The 19,608-nt window shown below is 45.9% G+C and overlaps 1 protein-coding gene across 3 annotated transcripts in view; it reads right to left on the reverse strand.

Moving 5' to 3' along the window:
- Positions 1-19,608, reverse strand: part of HYDIN (HYDIN axonemal central pair apparatus protein) — a 134,379-nt gene that overhangs the window by 55,085 nt on the left and 59,686 nt on the right. For all 3 annotated transcript variants that reach the window (XM_083749879.1, XM_083749877.1, XM_083749878.1), the window contains exons 24-35: positions 11,901-12,011; positions 10,990-11,098; positions 10,467-10,586; positions 9,430-9,639; positions 7,408-7,545; positions 6,118-6,295; positions 5,900-6,027; positions 5,251-5,384; positions 4,206-4,342; positions 3,248-3,375; positions 1,508-1,699; positions 648-797 (exon numbers count right to left, since the gene is read on the reverse strand). In XM_083749879.1, the coding sequence (XP_083606005.1) occupies positions 648-797; positions 1,508-1,699; positions 3,248-3,375; positions 4,206-4,342; positions 5,251-5,384; positions 5,900-6,027; positions 6,118-6,295; positions 7,408-7,545; positions 9,430-9,639; positions 10,467-10,586; positions 10,990-11,098; positions 11,901-12,011 (1,735 nt within the window). The remainder of the gene's footprint in view (positions 1-647; positions 798-1,507; positions 1,700-3,247; positions 3,376-4,205; positions 4,343-5,250; positions 5,385-5,899; positions 6,028-6,117; positions 6,296-7,407; positions 7,546-9,429; positions 9,640-10,466; positions 10,587-10,989; positions 11,099-11,900; positions 12,012-19,608) is intronic.

Genomic DNA, 19,608 nt, shown 5'->3' on the forward strand with positions numbered 1-19,608 from the left:
CCAAGATTCCTCTCATCCCTCATGGCCTGTCATCAGCACTTTTCTTTCACCCTCTAAACTGGAAAAGCCCTCTTGGCTATCAAGGCTAAAGCTGTTGATACCTTTTTTATTTGTTATTTGTCATTTGTAAAATTTCTTACCCATCTTTCACAACAATACAACATGTTGTTATTAAAAAACAGATAAAACCATTCCTATTATAAAAACAAGTTAAAGCGCTCCAAATGGAACAGAATAGTCACTTTCTCCCCAACTTGTTCTGGACCTAGCCTATTCTCGACAGCTTTTATTAACCTCATGTGCTCTATGTTCAATAAGGCCAAGCTCCTTCCCATGTTCTGATCCTTAAGGACTCTGGGTGAGCACACCACTGACCTAGCCTTCCATTCCAAAACATCATCGCTTTCAATGTTATCAATAGCAGGGCTATCAATGCTGTGGTTCAACTCTAAGAGACTCGTTGACCTGTCTGCCAACATTTAAAAAGCTAAAATAATTCACACTAACTGTCACCAAATGAATCATTTAAATCATCACTCCCCACCCTCCAAATACTGACTAGAGGACTCTCATGTGCTACCATTGAACCCTCTTTGCAACGAGAGTTGCAACTGTTCAATAGCATGAACAGCATCCTGACCCCCTACCTCTTCTCTGGGTGCAAACTTGACTTGCACATTGAGCCTCTCCCCTGGAGCCAGAATCCCATAGGGAGGGATCATCTCAAAGACATTGGGCTTGTGTTTTAACTCACGGCGCATCTTCCGACGTAAGGCCATTGGCATGTGCTTGTCCACCTAAACATACAACAAACAATGACATCACTGAGCAACGGATCTCTGTGCTATTGTAAACAGACCTGTTCCCACCCTAACTGCATCTGAAATTCAGGTGCCTGCTGTCTTGTTACATGCAACAACCTACTAGCCAGGTAGATGGACCAATGTTTCTTGGCAATTCAGTGCACCCTGGGTGGTGGTGCCCTCCATCCATAGGCACAAGAATAAAAGGTTTCCCCAGTTTAGGGTGACGGGGAAGGAAAAAGATGCTTTCCTCATTGCAGCAGCAATGCTCTCTGAGGAGAGTCTTTTACCTCACTGTTTTATTTTCTTTTGCATTCTTCAGTGGCTCAAGTGAGTCGGAAGCTGAATTGCCAGTTGTGGGCTTAACCAGCTGCAGGGCCTGCCTCTGAGTACTTGCCTTTCTGAACCTCTGGAGACCTTGCCTCAGTGCTTTATGGATCAAAAGGACTCAGCCTCAAGAGTAGAAAAAGGAGGGCAGATTCTGTCAGCTTTTCAGCTATCATCTGTAGCTATACCTTTAAGTACACCTTAATCTCAATCCAGTGCAAAGCTTCACTGGTCAGTTTCTGGAGATTGAGCTGCTGTTCAAGGCACAGGAGAGGCCGACTCATTTCTGATGAGGTGGCAACCCTCATGGAAAGAGCAGGGTGGAACCTGATGGTCAGAAAAGGGGAAAGAGAAGCCTGCGGCCAGGTCTACTTTACCTTTTTTATTTGCTCGCTGCTGGTGGCAAACCACTCACAGGTGACCTGGAGCTGGTTGTGAAGCTGGATTGTCTCGACTTGGCACTGGCCGCACTGAGTGGCAGCAAACTCCAAATTGTCATTGGACATGCAGAGAGATGGCATAATCACCATGGCACGTAGAGAGATGTTGAATGTGGGTCCGGTCAGGACCTGGAGAAAAACAACAAACAGGACCTAAGCACCATGTGCAGGAAATGAGAACCTCTAACACACATACAGTGGTACCTCAGTTTAAGAACAGTCCTGTTTACGAACTATTTGGTTTATGAACTACGCAAAACCAGAAGTAGTATCCCGATTTGCAAACTTTACCTCGGTCTAAAAACGGAATCCAAACGGTAAGGAGGTGTCATTAGGGAAAGCACACCTCAGTTTAAGAACAGTTTCGGTTTAAGAATAGACTTCTGGAATGGATTAAGTTTGTAAACCGAGGTACCACTGTACGCTTAATGGCACTTGGGGCACCATGCAGGTATCAAATGGTGGAGAAATCATATATATGTGCTGCAGATCGAGCCTGGAGCTACAGGGTCGGTCTCTCCCACACCACTCACAGGCCAGGTTTGACAAGTGGGCAGAGCCACAGTGGCAGATATGGGGCTCTCAAATTTCAGCACTGCCCTGTGCAATGCTAGAATTTGGCATGGCCCCACCTCTCACACTCCATTCTACAGCATTGTTGTGTCCCAAAGGAGTGTTATACTCCAGGCCAGAGCACTTTTAAGGAGCCTGGTCTGACCAAAGAGAGCTGGGCTCAGTTCAGACAGAAGGAATTGCTCTAGTTATAAGGGCTCAGTTTGCCTATGGCACTGCTTGGAGCACACTGTCTGCCTTGGAGTCAGATGTGGCCTTCCTAAGCCGTTCTTAGGAACACAGAAAGCTGCCTTATACTGAGTCAGACTATGAGTCCATATAGGCCAGTACAGTCAACGCTGACAGGAATCGACTCTCCAGGGTTTCAGATAGGAAATCTTATCCCATCCCTATGTGGAGATGCTGCTAGAGATTGAGCTTGGGACAGTCTACATGCCAGGCAAGTGCTCTACCACACAGCTATGTCCCTTCCCCTTTACTATGGCCTATACAGCTGCCCTCCATAAATTCCCATGCAGTTGTCCAGTTGCTGGTCTCCCCTGCCCACCCATGTGGCTCCATAATTCATGGCAGGCTTTGTCTTAACTCCAAGGACTTCAAAGTGGATCATGGGAGGCCAGCTGTAGCTACAACTGAAGTGGGTGTTCATGGCTCTGCTGATGACTGCATTTCTTTCTGAAAGTTACATCCTAGCTGTGACAAAAAAAAATCCTTCCAGTAGCACCTTAAAGACCAACTAAGTTAGTTCTTGGTATGAGCTTTCATGTGCATGCACACTTCTTCAGATACCTGAAGAAGTGTGCATGCACACGAAAGCTCATACCAAGAACTAACTTAGTTGGTCTTTAAGGTGCTACTGGAAGGAATTTTTTTTGTTTTGACTATGGCAGACCAACACGGCTACCTATCTGTAACTGATCCTAGCTGTGATGCATCATAAACTTTGCCTGCCTTGTAGGACATGTCAATTCGGAGGGCTGAACCCACTAGTTTCAGTTCCTTGCAGTGTCCCATTTTTCCAATTTCCCAAATTCCTTCCCCATCCCCAGCCTCAGCCAAGGGCCCCAAGGCAGTGCAGCATGGCGGGCTGCGAAATGAAGGCACCTTGACTGGCAGGATCACTTCCACCTCTCCCAGGGGCTGGTTGGCACTCTGGGGATCAAATCGTACTCCAAATGTCTCCGTCTCGCAGTAGGGCAGGTTCTTCACTCTGTCCAGCTCTGTGTCGAAACCTGGCTCAAAAGAGCAACAATGTCATTCCTTGCCAATTCAGGTGTGCAGGGAGGAATCAGCCATTGGTTTGTTTGTTTTCAATTACACTGACATGACACCCTTCCACCAAGGAGCTTAGAATGGCTGCACAAGGTTCTCTCTCCACCCTTTTTATCCCCCATACCCAGGGAGTAGGTTAGGCTGAGGAAGCCCCTGGGGTTGGAAAACTGGAGGCAGCGCAGCCATGTCAGGCTTGCCTGCTTGGTACAATTTCCTCTGAGAGAAACTGAATGTGGGAAATTAGCAGCCAAACCTAACAAATGCATATTCTTGCTAATTAGCATGAGATGGGGCTACGTCCACATAGCTGTACTGCTGATAGGCAAATCTCAGACCATAGAAACACAATTGTATGGAGGGCTCTGTGTAGTGTTATTTCAAGAATTTGGGGCTGAGGGAACCACTGACCACCTTCACAGCAGTCAGATGAGCAGCCATTCCAACCATAATAATCTTCCCAGCACAGGGCAAACTGAGCAGGATCAGATGTGAATCCTGACAGGGCCATCAGTCTGCAGATGACACACATCTCCTTCTCTCTTTGGTCTTTGTGCTTACCCATACTCTGCCCATAGTGGGCAACTGGATGCGGAAGAAAACCTTATTTGGCAAAAAGTGTTCAGTGTCTGAGAGTAAAACAATTGTGGTGGAAGTGGAAGGGCTTGTACTGGTGGCAAATTCATTGGGTTTTTAATATATTTATATATGCTTTTCCCATTCAATTACTGATCAATCAAGTTTTCAGAATAGGCTGAGCTAGAAATGAAAAGGAACCAGATCTCCTTATTACCTGAGTCCCGCAAGTTCCGCCTATCTGCATAGAAGGACACAGGAAACTGGCCAGTGTTGGTGATTTTGATAATGTGGGTCCGGACGGTGCCCAGGATGATGTAGCCAAAGTCTAAGATGTACTCAGGGAGTTGTGCTCTGAAAAAGTAGCAATGGCTGGTTGTAAATAGATGTTTGATGCTCAGCTGGATAGCGAGGGCTGCATTTTCAACAGGACTTTGAGGATTTAAGCATTTCACTTAAGTGCCAGAGCATACTTATGGCAGAGGGAAGCAGAGCGGAAAGTAACATTGTGCCAATCACAGAAATGGCACTGCAGCCCTTTGGGAGGGGATTACTTTTATTATCCAATGAAGTTGAATGTTGGAAGATACAGGAAAGGTAAAAGAAAATGCTTCTTCACGTAGCACTATTAAAATATGGAACTTGCTCCCATAGGAGACAGTGATGGACATGAACCTGGATGGTTTTCAAAGTGGACTGGACAACTTCTTGAAGAAGAAAGGTTATCAGTTGCTACTAACCATGAAGGCTATGCTCTGCCTCCACAGCTGGAAGCAGAAATACTCCTGAATGCCAGTTACTAGAGACCACAAAAAGGGAGAGTGATTTTCTGCTTCAAGGTTTCCCACAGGCATCTGCTGTGAAAATAGAATGATAGACTAGATGGGCTGTTGGCTGATCCAGTAGGCTCCCCTTATATTATTATTATTATAGTTCAAATGTAGGTAGATTCAAAACAGCTAAGAAGACCTGGACAAGCCATGGGTTGACTCCCCATGCATCTCTGACAGGATTCTATGCATCAGAGTCTGGTGGCTTGCTACAGATTGCAGACTGTCCAAATAGAGATTGCCAGCGAAGCCAAGAAACTTCACATGGTGAAAGCTTCCCCACTTCCCAGAGGCAGAGGAAACTGGGTGGATTGGGAGGACCAGGCAGTTTCTTGAGATTCTCCACTTATTTCCAAGTACTCAGGTGCTGGGAGTCCCCCTCATAACCCTGCAGTCTGGGGAAATGGCCATAGGGAGGAGATCTGCACCCACTTGACAAATCTGCGGCGAATTCGCTGGCTGATGGCAGGGTCCTCCTTTGGGTCACGGGAAAGCTGCATCTGCTGCTCCAAGGCATGTTCTCGAACAAGGAGCCTCTCCACCTCCAACTGCACTTGCATGGCAAGCTGTCAAGACCAAGGAGACAGTCAGCCAACCTGACCCCAATCCTGCACAGTCCTTCCTGCTTCCCCTACAGTATCAGCACCAGAAAGCTCCCTTTTCTATCAGTTTCTTTTGATCTACTGGCCTCCTACACCTCCATGGTTGCCAATGCCCACCTTTGTCCTTCTGAAGAAGCCATCTGCCATTTTGTGCTCCTGCTCAGCCCTTCCTTCTGCATGTCAGACCTGTGTGGCTTGCATGGCTCTTCCAGTTTTGGGAAGCTTTTAATGTTAATAGACTATTGTATTTTAATATTCGATTGGAAGCTGCCCAGAGTGGCTGGGGAAACCCAGCCAGATGGGCAGGGTATAAAATAATTAATAAAATAATAATAATAATAATAATAATAATAATAATAATAATAATAATAATAATTCCAGTTCCGCCTGCCAATGTGTCCCAGGTCAACTCCAGCCCTCACACAGCCCAGCCCAGCCCAGCCTAGCTCACAAGCAAGCAAAGGAGCTTTTAATCTTACTACAGAGTTGGATTCCTCCATGGTTGGGTCTGTGCCCACTGCCTCCGAGTTACTGATGGAATCTTTGTGTGAATCCTGCTCCATGCGTTCCTTGACTTCTCTTAGGAGGATGCTGTACCGGTCATTTCCTACAGCAAGCACAAATGGGTGAGAGTTTGGACCAGGGATGTAGCTGCATTTTCCAAGGAAGGTGGAAGCTCTAGGATACTAACCCCTACCTTTAACATTTATGGGTAGATCCACACAAATTCTGGGGAAGATTCCTTCTCCTTTCAGGGTGATGAGTTCTGGATCCATGTGGGCCACCTGGATCTGGAAGGTTCTTTGGAAGACCTCCGGAATGCCAGGCAAATAATATACCTTCAACACCTGCTCCTTCCCGGATTCAATATAACTCTAGGAGATACAAGTGGGAGAATCCTGAATAGGTAACACTGCTCCTTGCCAAATAGAGGGCTGAGCAATCTTGCCTTCATAGAATGGTTTAAGTGGACAGCCTGGCATCTTCTTTGTCTTGGACACAGACTGGATCAGTGAGAAACATTATGTTAGCCTGTTACACAGATGGTTGTGTAAACTCTTGCATTGTTTTTTAAATTTAGATTTCCCACCAAATAAAAGCCAGGTTTAGTTACCAGAGACATCATGCAAATTAAGCACATTTGCTTTTGTCATTTAAATATACAGAAGGATTTGAGCTTTCAAAGAAATTCCTAAGTAAGGATTAAAGGAATGGAAAGAGATGATGGCATGGATAGTGTGGCATCTTCACAGACCCAGTCCCAGATTGATGGACTGTGCCAGTGTCTCCAGTGTCTCTAGTCTAGGGGCAGGGTTGCCATCTCCCCACCTTTTTGAATTTTATTGTTGCTGGAAATTTTACTTCTTCCCACCCAAGATGAGCAGGGACAGGATTTGGTGGGCATCTCACAGGCCTGTGCTAAGAAAAGTACAGGCTTACCTGGTGAGGCACCAAATAACTAAACACTTAAGGGGCATTTCCCTCCAGTTAGGAAAATGGTCAGTGCTCCCCTCTCTTGTTGTGAAAGAGCAACCGGCTCAATGCTGACCCACCTGCAAGAAAGGAACCTAGAGTAGGTAGCAAAAGAGGAAGGCTCTCCACACCAAAAACCTCCCTTCTGACATCTGTAGATGGACTTCACCTTGCACAGAGGGGCGGGGGGGGGGATGTGCTGCTCAGCCTGAGTCTTTGTGAGATGAATGAGTAATCTTAAAGGAAAGCTCTTTCCAGAGAACAGACAGACAGAGAGGCCAAGGAAGGAAGGAAGGAAGGAAGGAAGGAAGGAAGGAAGGAAGGAAGGAAGGAAGGAAGCCTTAACTTAAAAAGGGGCTTCATGCTTGAAGGCAGATTCCACCTGAATTCTAATGACGCATTTACAAGAGCCTGCCTTGCTTTGCACAATCTGCACAATAATTCAAAAGTCAAAATGCATAAAGAAGTGACCCTTAAACACAACAGCATCTATCCGGCTTCTGCTCTTACTCACAGAAACAGGCAGAGTCAGTGGCACACCAGGTGCAGGGTTGTTGGCTGAAGCTGCAATGGTGTTAGTCACAAAGTACTCAAATCCAACTTTTCCTGTATTTTTCAGCGTAATCTCAGTCACACATATCTGATCAAAAGGCTTAGGGAGAGAAAAGAGAGTGATGCCAATATGAACATGCAAACTGCTGAAAGCATCTTGCCCTGAGTCCTTCTTTCCATCCCTCCTCTGACTCAACACCAACCAGCTGTTTGGGAGGAGATCATGTAATATTTCCAGCACCACATCATACATGATGCTCTGCACATTTGTAAAGTTGTCCAACCAGCACTAGTCTGCTGTATTTTGATGATCTTGTCAGCAACAAAATATCTCCAGATGTTTCACTTGAGCAGGACCCACCTAAGTCACCAGAAATCTTATTTTAAGAAAAATTTGGTAGCGTCGCTGTGTATGCTCAGATCATGTGAATGCACTATCTATGTCGCCTTGCATCCCTGAACCTGAACCCCCATCCCCCTAATCCTAACACCCTAACCTTAACCCGGTGGGGAATCTTTTTGGTCTGGCAAGCCAGATCTTTTAATCCTACCATGGGGGCCAACTTTGGCAGGGGAGAAGAATCACCTGCCTCTCGGTCATTTGATGCCAGGTGTTGAACAGATGAGTTGTTTCAGTCACCTGCCAAAGTTGGCTGTGGGGTGGGGATAACGACCGAGCAGGATTGAACTCCCTGCACATCAGCTGATGTGTGGAGAGTTCAATCCTGCTTTCCACAGGGGTCAGCTGCACAAGGTGTAGGGCAGGTGGAGGGAGTGGCCTTGTGGATCAAAAAGGTAAAGGTAAAGGTACCCCTGCCCGTACGGGCCAGTCTTGCCAGACTCTGGGGTTGTGCGCCCATCTCACTCAAGAGGCCAGGGGCCAGCGCTGTCCGAAGATACTTCCGGGTCACGTGGCCAGCGTGACATCGCTGCTCTGGCGAGCCAGAGCTGCACACGGAAACGCCGTTTACCTTCCCACTAGAAAGCGGTCCCTATTTATCTACTTGCACCCGAGGGTGCTTTCGAACTGCTAGGTTGTGGATCAAACCGTGCTGTAAAATTGGCTTTGCCCAACCCTGAGAGAAGGTCAGCTGCTGGGATGACTTCTTCTTGGAGGGGTGCATGTATTAGAGGCATAAGGACCTGACAGAGGCCACCTGAGAATGGCTAGGTTAATCAGAGAGCAGATATCTAGGGAAAGAGTCTCCTCTACCGCCACACCAGTTCTTGGGCTCAGCAAGCCTCTCAGGGGTATAAAGGCAGTGGAGGTGCACTGCAGGTTTTGCTGTGGTGAGGAGGAGGAAATGGAGAGCCAAGGAGAACCCAAATTCTCTCCCTGAATATCACTTTAGGCAAGGTTAATGCAGGCTTAGTAGGTGTTGTTGAACTCTTTCAATAGGGTCCAATGAAGAGGGGAAAACAGTCTTTTTCAGCAGGGTCCTTGTGGGGAGGGGGACAGATAGCATGGTTCTTACATAGAATATGCAATTCAAGAAAGAAGCATGTAGAGTGGAAGTTTGAAGGGTATAAGCAGAAGCAGCACCTGGAGCCTGAGAGCCCATTTTCTGAGGTATAAGAAATCCAGTGGACTTGACAGACACTCTTCCAGCTGAGGGGTACTGTGGGGTGGGATGCCATGTGGAGGGGAAGCATATATAAAGGCAAAGAAGTTGGGCTCCCTTTTGGGAAGTGGGTGTGAACTAGGTGTAAACAAGAAATGGGTGGGAGGTGAGGAAGAGGAAGCTTCCAGTGGTCTACTGTGATCAGAAGCATTTTTGTGTTCTCTTGCATTCTACAAGTTCAGGCTTGAAAAAGTCCCCATAAGACTCAACCCACCATAAACTTCTGCAAAACATTTTCATCATAGGATGGTGGGTTGGAGGAAAGCACAGGGGGAGATTTCAGCAAGGCATGTTTATTGGGAAAATAACTGAAGTGACCTGCCGGAGGCCTGCAGAGTCAAGTGTGTGCAGCTTTCACTTACCTGGAGTCCATAGTCAATCTCCTTCCTGTCAAATGCATAACTCACAAGGGAGGCCTCACCCCTCAGTAGGATCTCGTAGGTGGGGCCCCCTTCCACCTCACAGATGGCTTTGACACGAGCAACGATGTCAGCATGGCCATAGAATGTGAAGGTCATCCGCTGGATCTCACTCGGCTCCAGCATCCCATACAGCGGCATGATGTCAAATACCTGATCGGGACGAGAGAGGGGCAGAGGCTGCATGCCAACAAATGCCAAGATCCAGTTCAGGATGAGGGCAGCCAATGCAGCTGTGGGGAAAGCATGGTAGCTGCAGAATTGGCACCGAAAAGATGGATCTCTGACCTTTACTCAGGCTCTTCCTGTGCAAAACCCCATGTACAGCACATTTCCATAAGATGATTACAGTCTTGATCCTCTTCCCAGTGTCTTAGCCAATCCAAGTGTGATAACCAAGGTCTGAAACTGTTGTGCCTCCCTGCATAGGAAGGGTCTGGCTGCTGCTGCTGCTGCTGATCAGGCTTGTCTCCTGCCTTAGGCTTAGGAGGAAGACCTAGCTTCTTTGGGAGCAGAGGTCATCATCAAACACAAACATCGAGGCACACACTGGAGAGAGGGACTTTGGTGGGCTTCAGCCAGCATGAAGTGGCATAGCCACACACGGCTCCAGCTCTTTAGTTCAGCTTGGCCCAGCCTGATCAGCAGATAGAGACTGGGTAAAGGTTTGGAGAACTGGACCATCAGCAGGAGTAGAGCATTTAGTTATGATGATACTATGGCATCCCCTCCCCTTGTATATTAAGCAAGTGGCTATTTTATTTTACAGGCACTTGAATGCTCTTGTTTGCCCTGAAGTGTGACCACCTTTGGCTTATCAGATTGATCGCTGGACTGTTTTCAGTGTTGTGGTTTCTTAACATATTGTCTTATATTATTTTATTTTCACAGCTTAGAGAAAATTATTTCTGAGTAAGTGATATACACATGTATTACATGAATAAATATAATAATAATGATAAAAACAAATTCCTGCTCACTTCTTCCACGCCTGTCAGATGATGATCATCTGCTTCTGCACACCACAGGACTTCCTTGGTCTCCACCTCGCTCTTCTTAGGAATTTCCTCTTCCCCATGATCAGCAGCTGGCAATGGGGACTAGAAAAAAGAGCATCGGGAATGGGTGCAAGAGGCAGTGGAGGTAGGTTGACTTGAAGGTTTTCAGTATAGAAACCCAGACCTTGTCAATAAAAATATCAGTCAGGCCAAGGCACTGGAATGTTTTGCACAGCTGGGAGAAAATGTCAAGGATAAAACTAAGGGAAAACCTTCTAACATCCAGATGTTCTCCTCCTAGTAAGAACAGCCCCATGTCCTCCTGCCACATGAAACTTTTTGCAGATACTCACTGACTGCTCTAGCAGCCTCAAGACAGTCATAGAGAGCAACCCACTGAGCCCGTTCATATCAGTGGTACTTGTGCAAAATCACCCACAGGTGCTACGTGTGTCCTAACCAAGCCATGTCTCCAAGCCAAAGGTAAGGTGAGATGAACAATTACCCTGGCGGCTGCCTTGGCTTCTGGGCTACTTTCTGCAGTGTCTGGAAGTTCCTTAGGGACAGTCTCTTCTCCACTGACATAGTTGATGTTTTCTTCTGTAGCTGCTTCTCTGGAGTCATAATATCGGGACAGAAATTTTACTTAATGGTTCTCAGGAAATCTGGATATGGGTAACATTAATAGGGACACAAACGTGGGTTTGTATAAATATGAGTGAGAGGGTAATCTTTGGGGGCAGGCAAATGTGAATAATTGTGGGGAACATTCTTACCTTTAAAGTCTTGTGGACTGAGGGGTTTTGTGTTGATTTTTAACACACACACCCTCTCCCCACAAGAAAAGTCTCATTGCTGATTCTGTGGCTCTCACTGAATATCTGTTTGTAACATTGCCGGGGGGTAGGGGTGTGCTCCTGCATGATCTGTTTCCTCACCTTGAACATAAAGCTTGTGTGCACATACCATACATTCAAATCAAGAATCCTGGGAACCGCAGTTTGTATTGGCTGCTGGGAATAGTAGGTCTGTGAGAGGTAACCTTCTGTCCCCAGGATTCGGGGGGGGGGGGGGATACTTTGAATGTATGTAAGCAGTGTAAGAAGCCACAGTTGCACTGCAGGGAGGTATGGTTGCAGATGAAGCTGCTGCACTTGGGTCAGAAAAGACCAGAGAATGAATCTGGAGTGGAGTGGCAAGAGGAGCTTTGCTGTATTTCACGTACAGCCGCAGCCGATACATTAAGGAATTAACTGCTCAAGCTAAATCCCTGGGATGGAAGAGCAAGAGCCCCCTAATCTGTTGTCTGCTCTCATTCTCAAAGTGTGGCATAGCAGGCAGAGTGATGGGCATGGACCACCTAGTTGTGCAGGGCCATGACACAGACTATGCATTTCTGAGGGCTTGTGTACAAACCTCTCAAAGTCTTTGGTGTCATTGTGACTCGTAGTTTCTTGTGGCTGTGGGACCTCCTGCTCAGTGGCTGCTTCCTTTTTAGGAAGGGCTGTAACATCTCTGGGGCTGAATCTGAAAAACACAATGCCATTTTGATTTGATTTGCTTGTATTTACTAGTTGTATTCCACTTTCCCAACAACCACACTGAGCTCAAAGCAGTTCACAACAACAGCATGAAAAACTTAACATTATGATCACTATAATATATATTAAAAAACCAACAGCAGATAAAGTAAGGTAGAAAACATAAAAAATCATCAGATTACTAATATGATTCACTACCAACTCACAGTGATTCAAAATAGTTTCTGAGCACCAACCCTGTGCCAGTTGGTAGACTCTCTCTCTAGGAAGGGGCTTCTTCATTCTGTGCAGCAGCAACGCTGTACTGACCCCTACTTGATGCAGAACTCAAACTCAGGTTGCAGTTTGTACCCAAATCTTTAATGCTCAGATTGGTGCAATACATAGGCAAAACACTGTTCAAAGGCACAGTAGTTGCTACACATGACTAAACAAGCAAAGATGTTGACTCAAAAACAACACCCCCTTACCCCGCAACCATGTTGTAAGAAAAAGGGGTGGAGACAACATATCATGGCAAGTGGATTTGGTCCTTAGTCTGGGCAAGCAACCTAGCACTTCCCCAAGAAAGTTGAACCAGCCTGTCTGCTTATGTCTGAGTTGACATCTCCATGACCTAGGCAAGATATTATTGCCTCCTCAGAGGTGGATGTGACAGCTGGACATGATTTCTGGCAACTCCAGAGGCACAGTAGCCAGAGTGATAGGCAAGGTAAACAAGCCAGAACCAGCTTCTGGCCAGGAGCCTCTTCCTCTGGCTCTCCCAATCCGGGTAGAGACCTTTCCAGCCCACTGGATCCCACCCTGGAGTCATGTCAGCCACTTCTCTTCTCTGTCCTGGCCCAGCCAGCCCCCTCCCACAGGGCTCATGGCAAAGCAGCTAACAACACAACTTCAAAAATCCACATCAACACATCATTCCAATTAACCGTATAATAGCAACCAATTTCAGATAACAATCCATTCTGACAGTACTGTAGTAACACTGCAACATTTTTAATGCATTATATAATAGGCAACATCCATCAATACAACACAGTATGTGCTGTTATTATTAATGGTAAAATATTAAAGCAGAGTCCAATATGATTTATATGCCTCTAAATAACATGAGCAAGAGAGAACTGAGCTCCTCATGTCCTACTTCTGGGATCCCCACAAATATTTGGTTGGCTGGACTAGACAGATCTTTGGTCTAATTGAGCTGAGCTCTTATGTTATCAAGAAGCAGGGAAGCACCCGGTGAGAGTCAGGTTCTACAGTACCTGGAACATTTTCCTAGGACAGCACACATCCTGCCTCTTCCTCGCCACCCTATCCTGCAGTTCAGTCTCATCTGATGTCACTTGAACACCCCTGCTTTCTTTACCCCCCTAGCAACTCTTAAAGGGGCTGGAAGGAAGAAGAGGCTTCTGGCAGATTGGTCAAGAGGTCCTGCTCAGGGCTCTTCAGCTTAGCCTTAAACTAGCCTTCCAATTCTTTGGCTTGCTCTCCCTGTATCCTCAATTTAATGCAATGTGACCTCATGCAACATGACTGAGCCAAACATCAAAGCCTCACTGCAGGCATGAGGAGGCCCCAAATGCATCTACAAAACTGCTCATCCTATCTCCACTATAGGGCTGCAATGCACAGAGCAGAAGGATGGAGATGCGAGGGAGCTGGGAAGGGTCCAGAAAAATACAGATAACTTCACTGTAACTGTTTCACAGGATGTCAAACAGAAATAAAGAAATGCTGAGTATAATCACAGAAATCCCATCAGATGGAAACAAGAACAGACACAGAGTTGGCAATGATTTCTATATTGATGGGGCTGGCTTAGCCAGCCAGGGCATACATGCCTCAAACATCTGAAATCAAAGGCTCATCAACAGCCAATAACATCAGAATATGCCCTCCTATCCTGCTAGTTCCCAGGCCAATTATGTAAACAGCATGGAATCAGTTTTGTTTTGTGCATAAGGTCAGGAATATCATAAAATTCTGCCTTAAGTCAAGTCAATATCTCCATCCACCTAGCCAGCTCTGCACAATCTTGAGCAGGGAAGGGTGTTTCTCATTACTTGTTATGGGATTCTATTAACTGGAGATGCCAGGAGTGGATCCAGAGATCTTCTGCATGCAAAGCACATGTTCTGCCAGGGATCTTTGCCTTTTATGCCTGCAGACTGGATGAGACATCAAGCTGAGGAAAGAGTATAATTGTCAGAAGCTCAACAGTAGGGGTAGAAAACCATTTTTTGCTCCATGCGCCTGTTGCTGGGATCCAGTTCCTAACCCATGGAGTAAGACAATGGTGAGAAACGTGCAGCCCTCCAAGTGTTGTTGGACTCCAAACCCTACCAGCCCCTGCCAGAGAGCATGGCAAATGGTTAGGGATGATGGAAGTTATACATGGAGCAATTTAGCTGTGTGGCCCTAGAGCCTGTTTCTTATGAGGCAGAAACCCTTCACCACCCAACAGTATCCTCTCAAGACCTGTGATTCTCCTTCCCAGAAATGCCTATAAATCCACCTTGTTTTCTGCAATTGACATTCATGCTATTTGGCCTGGGATGTCAGAAGCAAGCCCCAGGGGAGCTGGCTATACAAAGCTCTATCCCCTATCAAAGAAGCTATCAGCCTTCAGCTCATCAAACTGTTCTCCAGTGATGGGAGAAACAAAGAGAAAAGTGTTGTGGTATCTACTTGTGGTATCTTGTTACTTCTATTACATTTGGAAGGGTTAAGGTCTCCATGAGACTTTTGGACAATGAACATTCTTGCCTCAAGGAGCACACAACCCAATGGCTAACACAGACAGTAACACTGATTGACATGAGGGTTTGGGATGGGAACAAATTGGTGCTAAAGAACTCTGAGGCCAGCGGGGGTGTTAGAACAAGGGCTTGGTTTCAGACTCCTTCACAGCCTCGGATAATATTTATTTCACTGTCAGCAATTTAAGAGTCCTAGAGAGCTAGAGGATGCATGGGGATTTGGGAATGGGGAGCTATTTATTTTAAAATGCAAAGACTCCAGATATTCCAAGGTAACTAGCCAACATTAATAAAACATGTATAATCCCCTCACCCCAACACACACACACATGGACACACACAATCACAAGATTTGCCCTGGGTCCCTTTGCTATGCCACAGAAGATGTGGTCTGCCTCCAATCCCATGAAATCCCTGCATTCTCTTACCACGTTGCAAGAGAGTACGATGCAGCCACCTGGAACAGAAAAATGTATTAACTGGGCTGTGGGAGGGAAGAAGAATTTTCAGAATCCTACAGGCATGTGGAGCGGAGGTGTAGGGGACAGAACGCATGTATATTGAGGTCTGCAGTCCAAACCGTGCCCCATGTAAGCAGCCTTAATAACTAATCTTGTCTGGAATCTCTCTTTGAGAAGTTATTGGTTCTGCTCTTGAACTCCTATTAAGTACATGACTGCTTTGAACTGAGTCAGGCAATCAGTCCGAGAAAGATGATGATGTCTAGTACGACTAAAAGTAGCTTTCCAAGTCAGAAGCAAGGCTTCCCCGTACCCTGGTTATGCAGATATCCTTATTGTAATGTGAAAGCACTACTAAGACATCAACTTCTTTTTAAAAATGGAGATGCCAGGCAGCAATTAACCTGGAAGCTTCCATGTGCACAGCATGTCCCCTGCCATTTGGTGAAGGCCATCCCAGGTCTAACTGCAACATCCCTTTAAGATGTTTTGTGGGAAAGAGGATCAGCTTGTTTCTCCATAGGACAGACCTTCTAGGCTCTTCAGTATTTATATTTGTCTGTTACCTATGTGGGGATATCATCCCCTGGCATTTGCTATGTAAACCTTAATTGACTAGGATCCCAAAGGAGGAGCAAGAGGAGGCGGGGGAACAAAGGACAGTAAAAATGGGGTATGTTAGTATTTCTGAGTCCCTGAAAATGCTTATTTATCTAATTTATTTGGATCCTTATAAAATGAGGAACAGTAATCCATCAGAACCCAGAAGTGCTGGGCTTACTGAGCATGCTTCACATATGGTGTATGTGTATATACAGACAGACAGACAGACATCATTTTGGAGATTTACACAAACTGTAATATTTCCCAGATTCATATATCAATAATTTACAAAGTATGGCCACCTCTGAACTAACTTTGTTTTATAGACCAAACTGGTCCGCTATTTCTGCTAATTCAAAGCACTTCAGAAGCCATTCCCATATAGATCTGTAGATTTGTACTACTCTGGTTGCAATTACCAAGACTTTTGCTCAATACATCTGTTCCACAGAGACATCACCCTAAATCCAATTAAATATTACCAACACTGTAGAAAGTTTCAAATGTGCTCCTATCATCAATGTAACCTATTGCATAGTTTGTCTCCCAAAATCATAGGCATGCTGATGTTCCCACCATATATGACAAGTGATCATTTGCTACACATGTGGTGTTTTGTTAATGCTGCATGCCATGCAGAATGGCATTTGCCCCTTTTTGCAGCATGAATCTCCCACTCTGCATGTTAGCATGTGGAGAGTGTGGGGAATAATTCCAGAGTACTGTAATGCAGAAGAACGGAGTGCTTTCATGTGAACTCTCCTAAGGCGGATAGGGGGAAATGAAAGGTTAAGACTGAATAATTAGATGAAAACCATAAAAGTCACTGCCCTAATTATAAGGTCCAGAAATAAAACTAAATAAGTCACATTCTTCACCCCTAGCTGAAAAACAGATGTTAATCTGAATGACAATTAGTTACTGTGATGAAAGGCACAGAGTGGATAGAATAGCAGTGACCTGTTTTTTAGCTACCAAACTGTCAGGCTGCATTAGCTGGATGTAATTATACACATGGTAGCAAAAGAGAAATAATATCTGACAAGCTGTGCTTTCTTCCTGGCCACTTCATGGCCAAGTGAAGGTGCTAACAGCTTGGAGGCTCCCTTCAGGCCCAGCTGTCCTCCGGATAGTCAGGTGGTGCCGACACAAGGACCCCGTGAAACAGCCGGGAAGCCTAATTAATACACAAAGAGAGAGAAGAAAAGAAAGGGGTCAACCAGCATCACATCCGGAAGGTTAATGAGGAACCTTGCAGAATGAAGGGTCTAATCCTGTAAGATGCTGGTGATGCCCCTGAGCACCGCATGTGGCAATTTCACCTTCACACAGTCTTCTGAAATGCCAACATGCCATAGCGTGGTTAGTCAGTCTGAAGGTGTGTGTGTGTAATAGTAAATAATGGAAGATTGGCTGGGGAAGCCAGAAAGGAGACCAAAAGCCTGGTTCCATGATGGTGGGTTGCAGTGATATAAAATATTTAAGCAACTTCACAGGAGGTGGAGATGTGTGGTGATATGTGGGGTGTATGCACCATGTGTCCTGGCTCCTATCCCCAAACACAGAAATAGATACTCTTACTTGTAAGTAAGATCTCTCACCATTATTCAAGTATTGGTACAGCCCAGCAGCAGACAAAAGGCTCAGGAGCCATAGTTCAAGAGCAGGGCAAGAAGTTCAGAACCAGACAGAAGCAACAAAGATGTCCCAACAAGTTTCCATGACCAGTCACAGCCAGGTGTGGTGCACTCACTCACAAGAATCTGCTGTCTTCAGGGAATGTCAGAATTGCAAAAATGTGCTTCTAAAGGGTGGGTGGGCCTGCACCCATCTACGAAGGCAGAGATTGGTTTGAAGCAACAAGACTGCACCCTCCTGTTAAGTCATTTCCACTTCCAGTAGTTCCTCCCATCTTGGCTGCTCTGAGCCCTCCCAAATTTTTTGCAATACCTGATATCCCTGCTCTTTCCCCCCAAGCAATAGAACCTGGGGTAGAAAAGGGAGATCCCCCTCATCTTACTCATTCAGCACTCCCTACTTCTTCCTCCGGCACATATGTCAGAGCTTGCCAACCCAAGTCCAATATCGATAGAGCTGTGGGGCTTACAACACCCAGCTCCATGCGCCTCTCCTGTGACCTTCAAGCCGAAGGGAACCTCCATGGCCTCTCTGACCTATCCCAAGGGTGCAGATACTACTAAATATTAGCCCTATGATAATACCTAGATAAGAAGCAGTTCTACCTAATGCTGGGGGCACTGATCATATTTTGAGACTCAGGATTTCACCACACCTAGGAAGGAGGTGGGCCACAGCCTCATATCTATCATGGCTGACAAGAGCAGATTGCAAATGGGAGCAAGGGAGGGGGCTGTGGACTGCTAGAAATGGTCCAGCCTTTCTACAATCCAGCAAGAGCAAAGCCAGAGGTTGCCCTATAAGAAAGTAAAAGAAGGAGATGCATAACCAAGACACCTACCTGCCTTCTAAAGCTTTCACTTCACAACCGTTCTGATTTTACATTGCAGCCAAAGCACTACCAAATCAAGCTAATAATATTGGGAATGCTGTGTCTAGTTCTTTATATATACTTATGTGGAATCCCAGAGTACAGGTCAGGTGTAGGGAACCTTTGGCCCTGCACATGTTGCTGAACTATAGCTCCCATTATCACTGGACATTAGCCATGCTTGCTGGGGCTGATAGGACTTGTAGTTCAGCAACAGCTGAAGGCCCAAAGGTTCCCCATACTCAATAAAGATACAACACTGGCAAAGACTCCTAGTGCAGCTAGGAAGCTAGCAAGTGAGAATCATACACAGGTTTGAGGAGCCAGGAGAGCGGACAAGCCCAGTGTGTGCTGGGAAAACAAAATATTCCTGCTTTCCCTGAAGGAAAGTCCTTCGGTTCCCCTGAAACAAATTTGTTAAAAAATTGCATTTACTATGTAGGAAACTAGCAAGATGCCTTATCTGGAAAAGTCCTTGGGATCCTGTAGATCACTTTATGTTGCAAGGACTACCTGGAGCCACCACAGAACATCATCATGGTTCATCCTCTTCCCTTCCCATAGCTGACTTAAGGGATGCTGCCAATCTCAAGTAAAATAGAAGTTTGCTGAAATGGAAACTAGAGCATGGCTCCAACAGCATGCCCTCACCTTGCCTGTCTGCCTTGCCAAACTGTCTCCCCACATCTTTTCCGCCTGGGGTACTTGGCTTGCTCCTTTATCCCACAGAGTCTTTGGCCAAGCCTTGGAGTTAAATGCAGCTTAGCCTTGGAGTTAAATGCAGCTTCTAAGCCCCACTGCCCTCCAACCATCCTCCTCCTGCTACTAGGGTCCCACACCTGCATTTGTTTGCTTGCTGAAACACTGAAGATGAGGAAGGAAAGTCTCTATGAGCAGCCACAGTAAAAATGTGGCCTGGGACTCTCTAGTGACAAAACCACCAGACCCAGAACCACCAGACCCAGAAATGCTTTGGGTTGGGGTTGCATTTACAGTACTTTAAATCTATCATTTTTCTTTCTCTTTCTTTCTTTCTTTCTTTCTTTCTTTCTTTCTTTCTTTCTTTCTTTCTTTCTTTCTCATCCTTCAGACTCCACTGTTTGCCATACAGCTACAAACTGCATTGAAGGGATGACAGCACTCAGTGTCTGACAGAAAACACTTGGCACAGACCAGGATCAGACTCCTTAATGAGCTCACAAGGAGGAGTGCCTCTCAGTGGCTCCCCCCACCAACCCTCCGCCAGCC

This window comes from Podarcis gaigeae, assembly GCF_964106915.1.
Source record: "Podarcis gaigeae genome assembly, chromosome: 8".
NCBI lineage: Eukaryota > Metazoa > Chordata > Lepidosauria > Squamata > Lacertidae > Podarcis > Podarcis gaigeae.